Here is a 20,830-nt window from a genome sequence, read left to right as displayed (position 1 = left end):
AGGCAGTAAGAGCTTTATTGTTCCTATAAGGGGGGAAAGAAAAGCTGAACTGATGAAGCTCAGGAAAAGTGGTTGTTTCCTTCCTGCAACACGTGTAAGAAATATCTGTGTTAACTGGCATTGAATTACAATCACAAGATGTTCTTTGCAACGCTTAATTTACTAGCAAATTAATGACTGGCCTGGATCAGCCTGTCCTTTCCATAATTATGAAGTATAATAATTAGAGAAGCAGTATTCCAAATAACACACTTTATTGGAGCCCAAGATTTATAGAAAGACAGTATGAGCGGCTCTACTAATGGGAAAGTAAATGCTGCAGACTGGAGTCGGCATCAGCTTTGTCTGAATCTTCATCAGCCAGGAATACTCCACTGCTGAGCAAGTTAAGAGCTATTTTAATTGTCCAAACATGTACTTTCTAATATACTTCTTGACCTAAGAGAGCAAGTTGTTCCTAGAAACCAAGGACCATAATTTTACCTTCCTTGGGTTTTTCAGTAAAGTGTTTTGTTTTGTTTTTTTTCCCTGAAGGCACTGTACAGTTATAACACACTGAGGGGGAGCTCATAATGTGGGTTTTTTTCCTTAATCGTCAGGTAGTGGATTTAGAAAAAGAATAAGAAAGCCAAATGGCATAGTTTTAATGCTATCAGGACACTTCAGGTTAGAAAACAGCAAATCCTAGGTTATTTCTGACTAGATTGCCTCATAGCAGTGGGTACCACTCAGCATTGTTTGGCTTCTGTCTGATTAAATGCAAATGGCTGGCTAAGAATCTTGTTTCATACTTGTTGCAAATGCAAGTAAGCAACTGATTATTAATTCTGATTAGTCATTACTGATGCTTCATAAATGTACTGCTGCGCAAAGAACAGGAGGGGATGTGTGGCCTTCACTCAGATCATGGTCTTCATAATTTCGATAGCGTGTTGTGAAGAAGTGGCTTCAAATACCTCTCATAGGCTGGGCTCATCTGTTCAGAAAGAGAATGTGGAAGGGGATTAATGGTAATTAAGAAGAAGGAAAAGGCTATAATTTTTTTCTTAAGAATGACCTCTGAAATATAGAAAGCTAGACTATTTAAAAAAACCCAAACAGCCAGCTACTTCAGCTATGCAAGATCTCTTTCCCTGTAGTATGTGCTGTCTTCAGCAGCATGTACTTCATAACCATACAGCATACTATTTAATGTCACAAAATGTGCTTGAACTTGAATGTTTGCTGAAGGCAAATTTTGTGTTCAGCTGTAGAATTTCAAAGGGTTGCTGATTACCACAGTAAAAATCTCACTTAAGGCAAATGAGTTTTCAAACAGAGCAATAGCTATTTGCATTGTGCAGAATTTTACATTACTCCACAATATGGATGAATTAAGAAGTAAAAGTAAAGTGCTAAAGACCCTGAAGGATGAAATTGCCTTGTTTAACGTTTATACTCGTTCTGGTTAAACATATTATTAAAAAAAAATTAAGTATTGCACTAGTAAAAGTACCAGTGAATGGAAAATACCCTGCAATTAGTGGCTCTTGCAGCCATCCAGTGTTGTTCCATAATATGTAAACTATGTAAACAGACTTTTGTTTTAGCTTATTCTCTACAATGTTACCTCAGTGATAGAAGTTTAAAAACCAAAACCACATTGGTGGCACACAACAGTTCTGCTCCGGGGTACAAGCTCTAGTACTCTGGGGCTGTAATTCATCGTTAGGTTAAATGTCTGAGCTAAGACTGTCGGTGGCATAACTGGAGTATCACAGGTCATTGTTCAGAGTAAAATACTAAGAATTAAAGGCTCTTATTCGACTTACTTTTATCTGTATTGCTTTTATTAAAAGAAAAGCAAACAATTTCTGCTCTGGCTAATGCAGAAGTTGCCTGGCTGTAGTCCAGCATCCATACCTGCTTGTTGGTCGGTGACTTCTGAGCCCACTCGTAAAGCCGTTGGTAAACCTGTCCGTCGTAACTGCCAAGCGCAGAATTCAAGCTCTTATCTGTGAAGTCAAAAGCGTCCACTAGTGGCACAGCATCCTTCCTAAGGAGTAGGTGAATGAGATTCAAATTACTGAAGCGGGTATTACTTTGTAAGGGAGGAAAATAAGTCAAAGGTAAACTTGAAAGTCAGTTGTCCGGGTTCCTCAGCCTAAAAAGCTCGTGCCAGTTTTCCCCCTTGCCTACACTGTGGGGAAAATCCTGCTGCTTTCGATCCCTCAGAGGCGTGTTCTACTAACGCCCTGAGTTGTCTGTACTGTTGAATGGGTATTTGCAGGGTCTTGTAATCACCTGGGGTCCGTCCCTAATTTAGGACTCAATCGCATGTCAAGATGTTTTCTCAGTGGACTCCGCCAGTTCTTGGTTTTGGTTTTTGTTGGGTTTGTTTTGTTTTTCTTATGCTGCCTGTGTTTGTCTTACAAAATGGAATAAGGTTGCTACTAGATTATGTGAAGTGCTTTGCTGATCTCCAACCTTCATCTACTCTTAAGTATTTCTATTACCTCATCATGGGGTGTCAAGGTCTTCTACTCTCTTTGTGTGTGTAAGAACAAAGCAACCCTCAACCGCAGCAAGGGCCCATCTAGCCCAGGGGCCAATCTGACAGCAGTCAGCAACAGATAGCTAGAGCATAAGGACAAGTGTGTAATGACAGCATCTTCTCCTAAGCAGGAGATGGTTTCTTTTTCCTCGTCCTCCTGTCGTCCTGGGTGTAGGAAGTCGTGCTGGCTGTACCCACACCTGAGGTACAGGGATGCAAAGCGGTTTGCTCAAATGTTGGCATTTGCATCTACCAGTCCCTTTTGGGGAAGGGCTGTTTGGGGGTTTGGGAAAGGCTGGGTTTTTGCTACAGACCGGGAAGTGTGTGTATCCTTTCTACTAATTGTAAATAACTGACTCTAATTACCCAGGTAAATACCAGCTCCATTCTTGAATCCTGTTAACAAGGCATGGGCTAACACAGAGAACTTGCAATGAATTCCAGAGACGACAATGTGTTAGGCTTTCGAAAACGTTATGTTAAGCTTATCGCTTAACTTGAATTCTGTGATCCGTTCTGAAAATGCTTGCTGTTTGGCTCTGTCCTGTTCAGCTCTTGGTTATGGTGTATTCTTGTTGCTCTCCAGGTGGCTGAAGTAGAATTTTACATACAGTAGCAACTCACTTCTCTGCACTGTAAGTTAATCTGTTCTTAACAAACAGCACTGAGTAGTGAAAGATGAATCCTTTGTCAAAAAGCCTTTGCGAGTGTTGTGGTAAGTTAAAGCCTTAGCATATCTCAGAATTCACATAGTTAGTAATAAATGGTGTTGAGCAGATGCATCTGAACTAGCTGTAGGCAGGATTGTTTGGGTACCAGTTGCAACTCAGCCATGGCAACAGAGTAGGCTGTATTAGCTGCGGCTTAAGCAGATTTTGCAGTGTATGATCAGTTGCTGCGGCTGCCTCCTGCCAGTGCTGCTCTGACTACATATTTTCCTGCTTTCGCTCTACTGCAAATGGTAGAAAGTGTTCAGGATTTCTTGACTTATAATTTAAGATTTCATGTTACAGAACTTTAATTTAGAGATTGCAGAGGAGCTGGATACTTAGGTCTGTTTTGCTGTGAAAACGAGCTCTGTGTAGATGTTTCAATCAATTTCTAGTGCTGCCAGGCAATGAAAATAAAAACCGAATGAGGTGAATTGACTTTGGAGATGTTGCCATAGGTACAGCAGCACCATTTTATATCTATCCCAGGGACAAACTGAATAGCTGTGTATCTCCTCTCATGCTAGAGCAGCTCACCGAATGACAGCCAGGAGGTCCAGGTATGATGCTGTGACCATGTCCATTTGAGCTCCAGATACATATCCGTCATGCAAGAAGACTCCTCCATTCGAGAAGATCCCGTGTAATGCAAAGAGGTCACAAAGATGTTTCATAATCTTCTGGATGCCAGCCTTGGTCTCGAGTTTCTCCACAGTTTCTGCAAAGTTTTTCACTGTGATGTAGTGGCAGTGAGCCTGGAAAACAAATACAATCAACAGTGAATGCACCTCAAAACACTTTTAGTAGGCCAAGTGACTCAAATGTTCTCGCAAAGAATATAAAACCTTTTCATTTCCCTGGCACTTTTCCAGTCTGTATTCTTTGTTTGCTGGTTGACCAGGCCTTTTGCATTCATGTCTTACAGCGACAGTAGAGGAGAGAATTGGGGGTGCAAACAGTCAACGCTGTGGTATTTGTAAACTCCAGAAAACCGTTTCAGAAATCATGGTAGTACTTATTCTAAATATTTCTGACGAATACCCCAAAGAGTTTGTGTGATCGAAACACATTGGAATGTGCTTGTGTTGACCCCTAGCAAGTGAATTTTGGTTATACATCAACAGGAGAAAACTCTTTTGTTGAAGGCCTTGGGCTCATGGTACACTGGGCTCAGTGTCTATAGGGCTTCAGCTCTGAAAACATCTGTTGTCAGAGAACAACCACCAAACTTACCTCTCGCTTTTGTGGTCTTAAGTAAACCGATAATTTCTGGGTCAGACATCAGTAGAGTGTCTAACTGCCAAGTTACAGAAATACTAGCTGAGGTCCAGAGCAAATGGAGCAGGCTGACTCCACCTGTTTGTGGGGGTGACTCTTGTTACGCTGACATTACTGCGGGCGATTGGTGGTGTTGGTATCTGCGTGGGTTCACTCCCCCACTGCACAGTTCTCCTCCCAGCTGCGGGTGTAAGCACGGCACACCTGCACTGCAGCTCTTCCTGCCTGCATGGTCAAGCAGCGTGGAGGCCAGCGTGGACTGCAGAACCTGCCTGAGAAGCTGGGTGTCTACTCAAGCAATTAACCCGTGCGGAGTCTGCAACAAAGCCGTACCCAGTGTCTGAGCCACTCAGCTGAGAGCTGGCAGGCATCAGTTCATATAGCTGCTGTGCCAGTCGTGTGGGTGAGTCTCCAGGGAAGGTGTGGAATAAGAAGTAAATACAGAAGTGCCCCAGGAAGGCAGCAGGCTATCAAGGTTTTAAAGTTACGGGGGAAACTCAAGGGTTTTGGGTGACTCTTCCTCTCCCTGAAGTATCTAAGAAACTTTGGGGGCCCAGATCCCATTTTCTGAAGAGTCTACCAGCACAATTGCCACAGACAATACCACAGCCAGCCCTCTGCAGGGCTCTTCAGAAATAGTTTATTTCTGATTAGTCCCGTGTCTAGGTTCTCCTCCTCACTTCTCAGAGGGAGCTGAATTCCAGCTCCTCCTCTGACACGTGGTCTCCCTGCTCTTCAGTCCAGAGACCTTGGCCACCCATTTGAGTGGGTGCAGGAGGGAACGGCTTGTTCAGGTTTGTGTGCGGGGAGTGCTGGTCAGAGCCTTTTCTAGAGGTAATCTCAAATAGGAACATTTTGCTTCAGTTTCATTCCACTAAAAATATATTTACATTTAAACAATTATTGGGAAAGTAATTTTAAAAAGTCACTTTGATTATAGGAGGTCTCCTTTATTTTTGAGGCAATGACACATTTTTTTCTGCTCTTTTTCAAGCTTACAGCATTGAATACTTGCTTCCACTGAGTCTGTGTAGTTGAAAATGGGGGGTGACGCATGGCAGATAGGTGACCACAAAAAATGCTGCTGCTGAGATCAAGTCTTTGCTCCCTTACTCAGTGAGTTTCTGTTTTGAAGGATTATAACCATGCTTACTGGTATGAGCGGATCAATGCTGCCAATGGTTTTGAAAGGATCTCATCTGCTGCTGAGAAAGTGTTTGACTCATCAAGGACTTAATCTCATTGACTGACTACAAGGGGGCTGTTCCCTACTATGAAATCACCAAGACGGTATCACCACAGTTAGGTATGTGTGGGGTTCCTTTTTCCCCTGTCAGGGGCTTCTTGCTAAGTCCATTTCAGTTTGGGTTGGCTCTGGCTGAACGGCAGATTACAGCAAGATGTTTTTCATTAAAAATTGAATGAAGTTAAAATAAGCTGTGGATCTGTTTCAAAATCTTCCTTTCCTCAGCGAAGGAAGGAAGGAAGGAAGGCCGGCCTTCACCATAATCGTAGAGGAATTGCACTTAATGGCATATTAAAAAAAGAATTTTCTTTTTTGGAGATACTGAAGTATCGGTGGTTTTGGTTTTCATTTAAATTTAGGGCTTTTCTCCCCTCTTGCTTTCTTTTCTGCTTAGTTCTGTACTAACTAACCCCTGTTTCGGGGAACAAATGTTGCTGTCCTGACCCTACTTCAGCTGAAGGCATGCTGGTTGCCTGTCTAATCCATGTGAACTGGGAGTTGGTTTTGAATCTCTCATTAATTTGACTTTGATTTTATTTTTCTTTCAGAAGTAATTAACATTGGAGTTATCGCTGCTTTTCGTTGTTTTCCCTGCAGTTATCTTTCCTTGTGAGAGTGGTAGATGTAAGAAATACCAGGCATGTTTCACCCTTGCTGTGATTCCACCAGCTTTCAATGGGGTGGCTTTGGGGAGGCTTTCCTCCGGGAGCCAGAAGCGCTGGATTCTTATAAAAAGGTGAGCGTTAGCTGGAGTTGGTGGGTTCTTGTTGCAGGATATGGGAGGTCTGATTCTGCTAGTAGTGGCAGCATAACCGTGAATGTTTGTGGTTTTCTTTCCTTGTGAGAGTGGTAGATGTAAGAAATACCAGGCATGTTTCACCCTTGCTGTGATTCCACCAGCTTTCAGTGGGGTGGCTTTGGGGAGGCTTTCCTCCGGGAGCCAGAAGCGCTGGATTCTTATAAAAAGGTGAGCGTTAGCTGGAGTTGGTGGGTTCTTGTTGCAGGATATGGGAGGTCTGATTCTGCTAGTAGTGGCAGCATAACCGTGAATGTTTTTTTTGTTTTGTTTTTTTGTTTTTCCCCCTCCCTCCCTTTCATTTCTACTCCCTCTAGTCTTTTTCTACCTGGCCTATTCAGATGGCAAATTCTTCAGATCAGGAATTGCTTCTTACTACGATTTTTCCACCATGCAGACCACAGTGGTGCCCTGGTCTTTGTGGTGTCCCTTAGATCCTAACAGAAAACAATAAACAGCGCTGAGACTTCAAGCTAATCGTGCTGTTTCTGTTGCATATTGTATCCTAAAGACAAATGTCAAATAAGCAGATAAATTTTGCTAACCTTCGCAGCCTGCACCAGCTGCACTGTGCACTGGTTCCACGCGTCGGTCTTTTTGACTCCAGACTGAATCAAGTCCTGTAGCTTAGCTGCTGTGCTGCTTATGAGTCTGGAAAATTGAAAAAGCATATTGTATATGAATATGGCAGCCCACATGCACTCATTTCATACTCAGACTTGTGTGTGATCATTTGGCAAAATGGCATTTCTGACATTTGAAGTTATCTACACTCAGTATGAGCGAACTTAGATTATGCAAGATCTAAGTACAAATTGCGAGAAGCAGCCGGACCACCCCGGTACTGAAGGATTTCTGCCTTCTCGGCTTCCCGGGTAGTTTACCAGGGGGTCTGCTGGGTTTTTCTTGGGTTGTGTGTGTTGTAAGGCGAGTTTGCAAAACAAAATAAAGTGGTGGTAATACTGGACTGATGTTACATTATGTTTCTACTTTTCTACACAGGGATCCAAATCCCGCTCCCATTGACACTGAAGCTTTCGGAAGAATGGCTCTGTTTTTACACTGATTTGAATGACAGCAGGGTTGTCTATCTGTTTACCTGGTTTTCAGAGACGATGCATATGTGGCCCATAACTGTGCACATAATACTAATGAGACAACTCATGATACCATTTTTATTTGTGTCGAGTAGCTGAATGTGTAGTTGAAAGCCTACAGACAGAACGAGAGGCTCTGTGTTTGCTGTGGTGTTAATTGAAAACAAACATCAGTTTCACAGGTATGTGAAATCTTAACTGTCTGTGTAGAATTGCACAGCGTCCAGTTGCCTAAAGGTTTTACTGGATGGCAACTCAGTGATGTGGTCTGGGATTTACTTAAATAGTGCCATCAGCTCGGTATAGAATCACCTCTGGAATATAGTCGTTAGGTAGCACGTGGCTTAAAAACTTCTGATGTTCTGAATGTGAAAGCTTCATACTGAACATTTGACATGGCTGTTCATCCTGTGTGAGTCTCCCTTTTCTCTTTCAGGAGCAGATGGTGTCAATTCTTGTGTAACTTATGTTATTTTACCTCCCTTTAAAGCAAGGAAGAAGCTGAGCTCTTAACACATTTCTGATGTCAAAGAGAGAAACCCTGTCTCCTGTCCTCCGTACTGACCTGGCTGCCATGTGTTGATAGGCTTCAGCGTAAACATCTGGACTGAGAAAATCCAACTTGTTCTTGGCTGGACACTTCCCGGGTTTCACTGCAGCCAGATAAGTGACAGATGGCGGAACAGGCTGGCCAGCGCTGGCTGCCATGAAGCACTTAATCAGGAACCTGGGAAGAGGGTAACAGTCAGAGCAGGGTATGGTTGTGATCCCCATGCAGCAAATGGTCACGCAAAAAGTAAAGTGGGCTCAAGTGAGGAGCAGCAAGGTGTGACGCATCCCATCAGTGGTCCAGAACGGGCTTGAACAAGTAATGACCTTTTGTTTTGCACGTTATTTGCAGTAACCTGATCTGTGATGGGTCTCAGGGGTAGCCTGTCTACCGTATTTAATGCTACAGCAATCTGTAGTGATGAATTTTTAGGAAGAAACTTGCTGTGGCTATTAGCAGTCTCAGGAGCATGGTGATTAGATACATTATCAACTTTGCAGCCTGAGTCTTAATGCTCTGGGAGCCTTAATGATGGTTTGGTCTTACCCTCTGTGATCCCCAACACACAGTCACATTATGTTAACAAACATGAGACCCTTTCTTGGAGCTAAACATGTGTCCAAGGAGCATTCCCCGCCCCCTTATTTTTTTGGCACCTCTGCTATGACCTAGACTGACCAGGTCTGGAAGTAAAAGGTTACAGCATTTCTATTGACCTTGCTATTGATCTTGCAAGAAGAGGCAGTAATGAGTACAGAGGTGTCTGCATGCAAGCACAGAGCTACGTGGTAGCACTTCTGTCCCCGGGAAGTGTACTGATTTTCTCCTTCTAGTAAAAACACACGTTATTAAAAGTTCAAGCAGCTGTGGTTTCTTTCTCCTGTATTTCATCTACTCTGGATAATCATCAGTCTGCGTGTTCGGAGGAAAGCGGTGTTCTTGGAGCATGACTCATCCGCTTTCAGTATTCAACAACTTCACCTTTTCTGGCTCAACCTCACTTTACCAATATCGTGTTACATCAGTTGCTTAAAAAAATAAAACGCAAACTTGTATAGCAATGCTTTTGCTGTGCTGCTAGACAAAGATGGAAAATGAGGTTATGCAGAACAGCACCTGCATACATCCCCAAACCAAAAATAGAAGATATAATCTGATTCCCACACACCTCCATGCCTGTTAGACAGAAGACATGAATAGTTTATGTCCTGAGTTGTATTTTTAGAAGGTGCTGTGAGAAAGGAGTAGCTGGTTTTACTGGTTTTGGAGAAGAAGTGGTAGAGGTTGAATGAATGAGGGGGCAGGCTTTTAGATGAACCAGTTTGAATTGTTACCTGGCAGTTTGCAGGAGCAAAATGGTGTTTTCCCCTTCATAAATACAAGAGGCAACTATTTTAGTATACAAGGAAGGGAGTCCACTCAGCAAGGAGTAACCATGTCCCCCGCATGCCTGGAGGCAGATCGCCACTGCTGAAGTGCAGTACTGAGTAACCATGGCTTTAAAGCCCGACGAAAATGCATGGAGCTGTTAAAAAAAAAAAAAAAAAAAAAAAAAAAAGGCAGAGTGTTAATGGTGAAAGTGTTCTAAAGCAATGCTCAGGATAAGTTTCCTTTTTTAATTTTGTGCAATTTCTGGGCATGAAATCCCTGTCAGATCCTCCTTTGCAATGTGGTGTAGCACCCAGCTTCCTGAACCTGGCCTTTGGTTTCTGCCTGGGATGCTGCACACCCTCGTGCTGGGCATGCTGTGGTCAGTTTATGCATTTTTGGGTTTCTCTCAACCAGCAGTGGCTTTGGCAGCCCTTGTTCAGTGTGGTTTCATTTCAGGCTTCCAGTTGTGAAATCTTACATTCTATCTAAAAAGTAACATTTTTGGTTTTGGCTCAGAAGTGAGTATTTGCGTGTGCATTTGTAGATGGAGTTGTGAAATAAAGCTTTGCACCACCAGCTACTTGGAACAAGGTATTTATCGAACGGGTGTGCTTTTCAAGGACTTTTCACTCTGCAATAGTTCCCAAAGCCAAAAATTTGGGGTGGTGAAGCGAATGTTGTTGCTGACTGGTTGTGGACCTAGGACAAGCCATTTGATCTCTTAGTGCTTTCTCTCTCTGTAGTTATCTAGTGGTGAGAGGAATGTTTGTCCGGTTTGCTAAAATACTTTGGTACTCAGAGATGAGAAGTGCAGCCTAAGTGCAAACCAGCTGTACGAGTGAATCCTGCTGCAGCTCACCTCCGGCAGCGTGTCGAACTTCTTCCCCTGGATCTCTCTGTACACCTTGTCAAATAGCTCCTGCAGGTAGTTGTTGATGAAATGAAAGGCATAGGCTGCTGCCAACTGTGGCAGCAATTTCTCTTGCTGAGTCTGGTAGTCAAGGATTTTTGCTTCTTCTTCCCTGTTGGAAGACAGCTGATGAAGTAGGGAAAGCATGGACATGGGCGTAGCTACTGTTAGTTTACCTATTGCATAATGAAAAACGGCATTTTGCATTACCAAGAAGCAGTATGTGAACAGGACTGAGCCGATCTCACGGCAGCAAATCTGCCCAGCTTGCTAAGCTGTTAGAGAAACAAGCCCGACCAGGAAAAAAAGTGATTTTTCTGCTGTGTTGGTGAACCAGCCTAACAGAGTAGAAAAGGCTGCAACGTGTGATCAGTCGGTACGGAGGGGGAACAGGGACTGCGGGAGAGGATGAGGATGAAGCCTTCAAGGACAGCAAGTTGTTAGGTGTCATAGGGGAGGCGGTGGCACTGCACCCTGAAAAACTTTTGCTTTTCAAACTGGATCTTGTGGCCCTGGGTGTAGATAGGTTTCTCTGAAAATATTTGAGTCTAAATGATTTTAAGCTTTCTGGGCTTTTTTTGGATGTTCTTTACCACTTTTGCTGTAGTTGGTACACTTAGGACTTCAAATGATGGAATTGATTATTACAATAGTTCAGCATGCTGTACTCTTGTGTTTGGTTTGTGTTTGAACCAAACCATGTTCTTATTAGGATCTTCTTGCTTTTGAAAGGAGATTTAAGTGGAAATTTTGGGAATCCATTCAAATGAAAATATCTATTTAAAAATTACAGGGATTCTTACCAGACTAATAAATTTCAGTGTTGTAAAGTGTGGATATTGGAACTGTGGATGTTGGAAGGTATTTTAATGTCGCGCCTACTAGTAGGATGCTATGGAATAAGAATTCAGCAACTTGTCCGCTTTGTCTGGATGATGCTGAGTTATGGGATTACATGGGAAGGCCAGTTATAAGAAAAATAAGTTGCCTGTGTGAACCGCTGAGCTATTCAAACTATGAAACTTATCTTAGAAAGAACTGTAAACATTCTCTGGTACTTTGACTGAAGCTCGTTAATGTAAATAATGGGGAAGCATGTTTGTAATACCCTATCTGGGCCAGGAAATAAGCCAGTGATGTGCTGAAAGATAAGATGAAAAGTAGAAATACAGACTGGTGCGGGGGAACATGGTGTATGGTCCCCTTCCCACCGCTGCGGACTTGCGTGGCATTACCCAGGCTTTAACTTGGACTGCCGGCGAACCACAGAGTATCGGATGGCAATGGTGCAAGCTTTCATTAGAGGTATTATAACTTCGTCTGAAATGAGGGAAATGCGCACTGTCGTCATTGTGAAATAATTAATCTTCTGTGACCCCCATCTTGCATAGGTGCCATCTGGTTGAACCTAGAGTAGAGAGAAGATGTTAGATGCCACCTTCTTCAATACTTCAATACTTGGATGGTTGTGTAATGTCTATGCGTAGAATAAAATGGAATTAGAGGTATTATAACTTCGTCTGAAATGAGGGAAATGCGCACTGTCGTCATTGTGAAATAATTAATCTTCTGTGACCCCCATCTTGCATAGGTGCCATCTGGTTGAACCTAGAGTAGAGAGAAGATGTTAGATGCCACCTTCTTCAATACTTCAATACTTGGATGGTTGTGTAATGTCTATGCGTAGAATAAAATAGACATCGAAATCCTTCACTGAACGCAAAACTAAATATTTTTGTGTATGACGGATGAAAGATATCCTTTTGAAGAGACAAACTCTTACTGCTTCTGGCTCAGATAGATAGGTTCTGCCTGCCCTGTGATTCCCAACCTCTGAACGTGGAATTCCTGACACCGAGTTTCATTTAGGATTCAGGTAACTTCTGCCCTTGATAAAACTGCAGAGACTTGCAGACACCTCAAAGGAAGATTTTTGTCCTAAATTTAGGCAGGTCCCTGTCGTCTCTCTCGCCGTGCGATGAGAGTCTGACAGGCGAGTCTGTGATGTGAGTCCGTGCATACCTCGCAAAACTTGTTCAGCATGTTCTCCCTGGGGACGCGCACGTTCTGCAGCATGAGGTAGCCGTTGTCAACATGCTCAAAATTCATTTTGGGACCAATGTCTCCTGCAGTTATGCCTGCAGCGGGAGGAAACATAGCCTGCTTATTCCCACTTGAACTTTTTTCTCCCCATTTTGTGTCAGGCTGGGGATCTCAAAGGAAGGGCACATTCAGCTCTGCTTCTTCCCCAGCATGGGTGATCTTGTCTGAGGGGTGAAACAGGCATTCAAATGCCTTGTGGTAGTTTGTTTCCATGATCCATCTGTTACTCGTGTTGGCTGGGGTCAGAACTGAGGTGTTAATGCAGAGGTGGTCAGAGCAGCCCAGGCTTCTGGTTAAGAAGGAGGCTTGGTCTGGATATGCCTGAAGATACATTAAATCTTCCTTTAGATAAAAAGGTTGGGGTTAATGATAACTATGCCTTGGGTATTTGTCTTGGTTGGTTTGGTTTTGGCAATTTATAACACTCTCTCCCCGGGCCCAATGTTTTAGAAAACATTTAAGGGCAAAATAGGCAGAGCACCTGCACAAGTGCTGTGATGTCTGGGGTCATTTACCTGGGCAGAGTGAATGGTCCTGAAGGCTGCGTATCTGCACGATGAAGGGATGCACGCCGTAGCACTTCCCGTGGATGTACAGCTGAGCAAAGACCACTGTGTGGGTTGCTGACCTTCCCACTGCGAGAAGAAAAACAGCCCCATTCCCTTAAGACATGATACAGCGCAAACACTCCCACAGTTAACAGCGGTCAGTGCTAATTATGTGTTAGGTCTTGCTAACATATGGGTCAGGGTAGCTGTGATCCACAGATGCTGGAAGCTGGAGGTTGCCTAAATCTGCGTTCTGAGCCTGCTCTTGGAAGTTGCATCACCCTTCTGCCTCTGTCGTGGCCCATGAGGCTTGGATGAACAGTTTGCATCAGCAGATGAGAAAAAATAAGTAGTTAAAGTTCATGCAGTGCTGAGAGAGTGGGAAGTGCTGTGGCTGTTAGAGTAACTCCAGCTATTTTCTGTGAAATACCTTCCTGAAGGGAGCCATGAATTTCACACTTGAATCCTTTATGCTGAGACTGGCTGATGACTTGAATCCTTTATGCTGATCCTTTATGCTGATGACCTCCCTGCAGTTTTTGGTCATCTGAGTATTATTTACAAAGAAGAGAAGATTGATTCCTGCAGACGCAGGAGTTTCCCTGAGTGAAATTCTCCAGCCCTGCCACCCAAGGGCTTTTGATAGATGATGGTGGCTCCCTCCTGGCCTTTGAACTTGTACAAAACCCTTTGGTCTCTTACTTGCCTCTTGATGTGTGCATCTCTTACTGAAGTCCTCTGCTAGCACCTGGGTCCTCAAACATGGAGCTTGAGCAGGGCAGACCGAGTAACTGAAGGAGGCAAATGAGGAAAACCAAAATACTGTGTCTGGTACTTACTGTCTCCAGGCCACCACTTCATGGCAGAGATCTTTGGTGTGTTCAGTATAAACTCCTGCGTAGTGATATCAAAGACTGCTGTTGTTTCCAAACCCTGAAGATAAGTACCTTTTTAAAAACAAACAAACAAACAAACAAAATATCTCCTGGTGTATCACAAGGATGGAGAGAGTGGAGGATCCCTGGAGGCTAGTGTGGGTATTACCAGGGTTTTGTGGTTGACCCTCCTAATGAGAACTGTGGGACGATGCTCCCAGTGACCCCACACCGTCTCCTGCAAAGATCTCTTGAGCCAATGATACTCAGGCAAGCTGCCTGCTTCATGGTGACAACCATCAACTTGGTCAAGCTGCCTGGCTGATCCCCTCCACCGATGGTGACTGCCTGGTATCTAACCATGAGCTTTCACCCTCGCTTTTGTTATTTTTTCCACATTGGCAAAACCAAAGCCAGCGCATCTCCAGCTTGCAGAGGAACGCTGAGGACATCAACCTCTAACACGCAGGTGGCATTTCCCACACCCCCAGCCACCCCTGCCTCAGTGAAGCACAGACAGCTTGAACTCAAATTCCCCCGAGAATCTGGGCCAGAGCCTCTTGTCCTACGGAAATGCTGTGTTTTCTTTGCAGCCTTACCGTGCCCCAGTTCGGTCTGGGCGTAGCTTCCAATGAGCTGATACTGGGTGGCGAGAGGAATCCATTTGGCAATCTGTTTGTCAGAGCCCAGCACCGAAATACTTCTCATGAAGATGCGGTGAAGGAGAAACGCGATGTCTCCTGACAGTGCCCTGCAGAGAAGGCACGAGGGGTATTTTTACACAGATGCAGTTCCAGGGATGTGATGAATGAGGCAGTGACACTGTGGCGGTCAGCAGACAGTACCACCTGCTGCCTTTTGATTTCTGCATTGTCATACCTCACCCAACATCCAGTACCAACACAGTATTGCAGGAAAAGTGCTCTTCCAAGCTGCTTTTGTTCCTTCTTTCGTAACATAGTTTGCTTAAGTGTTGCTAGCTCATTATTTCACTTGCTCTTGGAAGAATTATCTGTTCTGAGTAGCAGATGCTGAGCTCCTAAAAACACAGCGCAGCTCCAAAGCTCCTGTGGCTCCGATAGCTTGTGAGCCCTTCGTATCTTGATTTTACTTCATAGGATTTTTTTTCTCATTATTTAAGTCACATTTTAAGGCTGAGCTAAAAAAAACCCCACCACCCTACCGTAAAACCCCTAAACCCTGGCAATTCACTGTGGGGCACGTTGGACTGAATTACTTATGTAGGAACCTGAAACCTGGATTTCCTGAACCTTCCCATTCCCATTCTGGGGAAATACTCCGGTATGTTGGGTTTGTTGCTGTGCTATTCCCTGGGTGTTTGCTGTCAGTCACTGTCAGTGAACAATACTGGGGTTCATGGAGATTTGGCCTGACTTGAGATGTTTTTTTTCTTGTGGAAAAATTCAAATACATCCTTGTAACACCTGGTTTATTGTCTGGTCAGGTCCTTCGCCATTGCCAGCTGATAGTGCTTTTTAGGACGTATGCAGCTCTACTCCAGCAGCTGTGTATGGGAACTTGGGTACAGTAATTTCCATGGTGCAAATCAGAAACTCATTTGTTTTTTTATTTTGTGTGCGAGAAATCCTAAGAAAATATGAGGAATATAGTCCCTCTTCCTGGGGTTCCTCAGAATATGGTTGAATCACCTCACAGATATAAGTACGTGTCCTCTCACACCCAAAAATAAGTGGCTCTGCTGTTCTCGGTGGCATTGTATGGCTGTTAGCACGTTGCTTTACTGCAGTGCTCTAGAGAGCATCTCATTCTAAATAGATACCTTTTATTGTTAACAAATGACTGCACCCTTTCTTTTATACTGGCCCTGAGAGAGAATCGGTCATGCTGGAAAAGTGGGGGGAAAAATATGAACAAAGAAGTTAAAGGGAAATTGCTTTGATTGGCAGACAAAGACTTAATGAACCCTTGGCAGCCCATCCAGAAATAATGTTACTTTAACTATGATTTAAAAAAGCAGGCTTTTAAATGTGCGCAAGTGATTCACTGTGTCTGGCACCAGCAGGCACCAGGACTTTGTCAGTAAGAGCTTGGTGCTCACCTGGTGTTTCACCAGAAAAGAGCTGTCCTGCGAGACAGGCTGTGCTCTTAATCCAGCAAAACGTGGTAGCAGAGGGCTGGCCCTGCCGAAGCCCTTGGCGTCAGGGGCCTGATAACAGCAGACCTAGGTGGGAGAGGCGGTTGAGTTTTGTCAGGTTTTTAAAATCTGCTGGGATTTTTCTTTTCTTCTGAGGGAGGAGCAGAGAGCTGCTTTTTATTGGGAATATAATGATCGGGTCCAAGAGCTCTTGATGGAAGATTTCCCCCTTTATCAGTCCTACTCGCTGTAGGTGGCAAAGAGCTTAGTGTAAAAAAATTATAATCTTTCATATGATGAAATATTGGGAAATGACTTTGAGTGTCAGCGGTGATTTGTGAGGTGCAGGCATTGCCCTTTTGAATGGCGCTTTTGAACTTGCACCTTCTTACTGAGTATGTAACCCCACCAAACTAAGAGTCTGCATCGGGTAACGGCAAACTGGTACTTTGATTTAGCAAAGGGGGGAAGGAGGGGCAAGCAATTAAAATTAAAATGTGGGGCTCAACTCCATGCAAAGTGTTAAGACAATTTTTTTAAGGAAAGGATTGTGATTTTAATTTTATTCCATTTACCTACAAACTAAGTGGTTTTTTTTTTTTTAATACAATATGGGTTTTCAGCATAAGTAAGGAGCTTGCTGAAGTGGAAATATCACACTGGGGATGTGAACTGCTGTGATCTATCACGCTGTACCCATGTGCTGCTCTTTGAGAAGTTCCCTGCCGTGTATCATCATTTTCCCTTTTCCTGAGCGTGCTGCTAAAGTAAAAACCTGCAGCACGTTTGTATCAAAACCTTATCTGTCAATTCTTGGCCTCTCCCAGCCTTTGCTAAAGCCGATTCTTGTTGGCATACAAAACTTTTAACAAAAAATTAGTTGTACATTAAAAAAAAAAAAAAATCACCTGTAAATGTACTTAAATTCCGGTCCGTCCTCAGTCCATCCCATCTCGTGCATCTTTTTCTGGAGATGGACAGCCTTTCTGACTGCTGCTTCATACCTCTCATTCTGGCTCTGGAAATACTGATTTTCTCTGCTAAATACAGGGTCACATTCGATAGCTTCAACTGCAAAGCAACACAGAAGAGTTGGTTCTCCTGGGGCTGGGGAGGTGCAGGCAGTGCCTCGAGCCCTGCTCGGGAGGAGCGGGCAGGGCTGGGGGTCATGGATACTGATGCTGTGACTTTTTAGGGTGACTGCAGGCAGGTTTTATTTTGCCAGTGCTGGCTCTGATGGCTCTCATGTCTAACGCTGAAAAGCGGTGGGTTTGGGGAAGGAGGAGGGGAGGGGAAGCGAGTGGGCCTGAGAGAGGGGTCTGTTGAGTGGAATAGTGACCCTGCAGGGTAAGGCACCGTCCCTGGTCAGGGCGTCTGAGGTGACTTTGTGCCTCAGACAGAAAATGCCATGGACCTCTCTGTCTAATTGCTGTTCCCATGCTGTGACAGGAGCAAGAGCTGCGGTTAGCTGGTTTTGCCCGGAGGGCAGCTAATGGCCGGAGCTGCTGGGTGTCCCACTCAGCACCAGCGCTTCAGCTCGGGACTTTACCAGCCCTTCACAGCACTGCAAAGCGACTCTTGAGTTTGCTCTTTCTGTGTCAGCCTGAATGCTCCGGCTGCTCCCTTTTTGCCTTGAAATCTTTGAGTCCATTCACATTTAAGGTTTTACTGAACTCCAGTTGCACAGTGAAGCGTGAGATCCCAGTGGCCTGTGCCATTTTCATTTGATAAGGGTATCATATGGGGGTAGTTAAAGAGACAAAAGAGCTTGCTTTGTTTTTTTTTTCCTCTGTTTCTTCTGAGCACCCAGTCATTTTTCAGCACACCCATCATGAGTGAGAGCAGCTCAGCCTGGCCAAGCCAACCCACACAAGGAACTCCCACCTGGATGAGCCTGATGTGCCGAAAGTGTTGTTGGCTGTGGTTCACGCATGGCGTGCATCGCTGCGCAGCAGTGCTAGTCCCTGCGCACATCCCTCTTGCACAAAGATGCCTGCCCGTGTGACCCTCGGTCCTTGTATTCCAGTTTAGCCAGTCTTGCCAGAGATACTGGGGATGGGAGCAGGCAAGGGGAAAAGCTTCAGACAGCGGGAGTGGCTGCGGAGGAGTCGTGTTGATTTACACTAGCAGGGACTCCAACTCCACGCTCCCACTTTTTTAAGAGATGGGCGATAAGCAAATACCTGGGAGCACAAAACCCATCATGCAAAGGAGAAGCAGAAACAGCGGGGATGTAGGCATGTTCTGTACCAGCCCGCAGCCAGAGGCCTCGTAAGGCTCACTCACCCACTGCCCTCCGTATCCGAGTGTGCTCCGCACCACCATCCAGCTGGGCCGTGAGCTTTTCCACGCTGAAGGAGGCCGTCTGCCTCTCGCTGGCGAGGTCGGGATTCATGCCGCCGAGGACTGAGCCCTGCGAGTACTTGCTGGTCTCTAGCAGAGCCATCCTGGAGGCTGAGCTGCTCTGGGAAGGGGTGTAGCTCATTAGGTGCTGGCACCCTTTCAGTGCATGGCTGATGAAGGTGTTGGGCGCAGCGAGGAGCAATTTCAGTAGGTTGGCCAGGATGCTGTACCTGCTCAGGCAACCTGGGGCATGGCTCCCTGCGCTGCGGGCACAGCTATCGCAGGGCACTGTGCTCAGCAAAATAGGTGTAGGAATGTACTTTGTACATAAACAGGCACATTTCCATGTTAGTTTAAAAAAAACCAAATGGGTTGCATGAATATTTAGGCGCTGTCTTGTCCTCATTGCAATGATACGGACAATTAAAATTTAGGGCACTGTTGAGAGCTCAAATTGCAGGTTTTATGATGGTTTTTTTTAAACATAAAATCTTTTTCTCTCACCAGTCTGTCCCCAATATTTTATGAGAAGTTACTGCTGGAATATCCCACAGCTATGTGTTAATGTTTAAGGGAGTTTCTGTCCCTGGCCCGTTCCCCCCCCCCGCTGGGCGCTGCCGCTGCTGCCTAGCCCACGGGTGCCTGCTAAGAGGCTCCCGGAGCTGCGCTGGCAGCTCTGCCCATGCTGCCTCGGTCCTGCTTCCCACAGGGCTCAGCTTCACATTAACTCTTAACCTTGTAATTCCCATGTTAGCAGGATTTGTCACAGGATACTAATAAAAAAAAGTGTGGTGTGTGGAAAATAAAGCAGATTTTTCCTTTGAAGAGGCTGCCTGCCTTCCTGAACTATTTTTAATACTAAAAGAAATTTAAACTCTGGAAACTCTTGCAAATATGTTCTTAATTCCTGCTTTTCTGATATTTAGACCTTTAATGCAATGTGTCTTATTGTCCGGCAGGGGAGAAAAGCCTCAAAGCAGCATGCTAAGTGCACAAGATTGGAGTAACCCAGACCTGTCCTTGAGCAGGAAGCGCCGCACTCGGCATGGGAGCACCGGGACGGCTCAGCCGCCAGCTCCCTCTTCCATAAGGCTGCGTAAGAAAAAAATCTGTGTGTCTGTCTGCTATGTGCAAACGCAAAACCCCACGTACCTTGTCCCACGCGTCCTTCAGGAAGCTGTCTGGCTGCTGCCTACCTGCCTGGGCCACGCTCCCCGTGTCCCCACTGCAGGGACCTTGGTCCTGGGGCCAATGGAGCTCGACCAGGCCCGTGGGTGTTTCTGCGTGTGCGCAGCGGCGTGCCAGAGCTGACCTCTGCCGGCAGCGGCATCTGCGCCTGCTAAGCATAAAATCCCACAGCTCCCAGTGCCGAAAGGGCTGGAGCCTCTGCATGTAAAAAAAATGCAATTTTTCTGATCTCACTTCAGGCTATTTGTGTGTTGGAGGCTGCACGTCCAGCTCTGTCACCAAAGTGGCACCCTGCCCCTGTCCCTGTATTTTTAATTTTTTTTTTTTGTAGTCTGCTCAGGATGGAGGAGAGCCCCCCCTTGGGCTCTCACTGCTCCTTGCCTGTGGATTTGACTTGCTCAAGGTTTTTCCAGCTCGGTTACGGCACTGCCTCAGCCCTTCCTGCAGTTTGGGGTGCAAGCCAGGAGACCAGGGATGTGCCTCGCCGGCTGGGTTGTGCCAGGGGGCGGAGGGAGGTTGCCACGGGGTGCATGCTGCCTTCATCTCCGGCGATCCTGAATCTGTCCCCGCTGCAGTCTGTCCTGGTGTCTAGTGGGCAGCTAGACACTGGAAACTCACACCCCCCTGGCTACATCATTATGAGCAGGACGGGAGAGGAGTCCCTCCTGCCCACAGTTCATTGATGAGCCTGTGCTGCTGCTTCAGACCTGCTTGTCTCTCACTAGAAACTGCTTTGTCAGGGAAGGAGGTGAAACAGGTGGGATTCACCGTACCATAGAGTTGCTTTAGCACAGGAAGTTAAACAAAGGATGGGAAATCAAATGTAGTTTTGCATAACTATAATTTTAAGCTTAAGCCTGAGTGATCCAGTGCCATCGGTGGAATTTTGGCTTTTTTGATCATGGGGAGGTTTACACGGCACCGGGCCTGCTGGTGACAGATGGAATTCAGCTGTCTCACAGGGGGAAAAGGATTCTCGCTCATGAATTGGCGGGGCTTTAAACTAGGTCCGAAGGAGGAAGGGGATAAAACCAGGCTCACTAGAGATGAGCCTAGCGGTGGCATGCCAATGCTGGGGGCGAAATCGATAGGCCAGCTCAAGTGCATCTACACCAATGCACGCAGCATGGGCGGCAAACAGGAGGAGCTGGAAGCCATTGTGCAGC

General features: G+C 45.3%; 1 protein-coding gene across 1 annotated transcript; it reads right to left on the bottom strand.

Moving 5' to 3' along the window:
• Positions 1-239: 239 nt before the first annotated feature.
• On the bottom strand, positions 240-19,752 carry ACOX2 (acyl-CoA oxidase 2). Its single transcript, XM_009284397.2, has 15 exons — positions 19,629-19,752; positions 18,420-18,597; positions 17,042-17,204; positions 14,617-14,768; positions 13,982-14,089; positions 13,110-13,229; positions 12,514-12,629; positions 11,727-11,899; positions 10,441-10,603; positions 9,545-9,735; positions 8,226-8,387; positions 7,109-7,214; positions 3,781-3,998; positions 1,903-2,035; positions 240-976 (listed from the first exon to the last, which is right to left on the bottom strand). The coding sequence occupies exons 2-15, from the start codon at positions 18,577-18,579 to the stop codon at positions 914-916; spliced, it is 2,028 nt and encodes a 675-aa protein (XP_009282672.1). The 5' UTR covers positions 18,580-18,597; positions 19,629-19,752; the 3' UTR covers positions 240-913.
• Between the last annotated feature and the right edge of the window lie 1,078 nt (positions 19,753-20,830).

The sequence above is a fragment of the Aptenodytes forsteri genome, unplaced genomic scaffold (assembly GCF_000699145.1).
Source record: "Aptenodytes forsteri isolate BGI_AS27 unplaced genomic scaffold, ASM69914v1 Scaffold53, whole genome shotgun sequence".
Classification (NCBI taxonomy): domain Eukaryota; kingdom Metazoa; phylum Chordata; class Aves; order Sphenisciformes; family Spheniscidae; genus Aptenodytes; species Aptenodytes forsteri.
The sequence above is the reverse complement of the archived record's forward strand: the minus strand, read 5'-3'. Positions and strand labels throughout refer to the sequence as shown.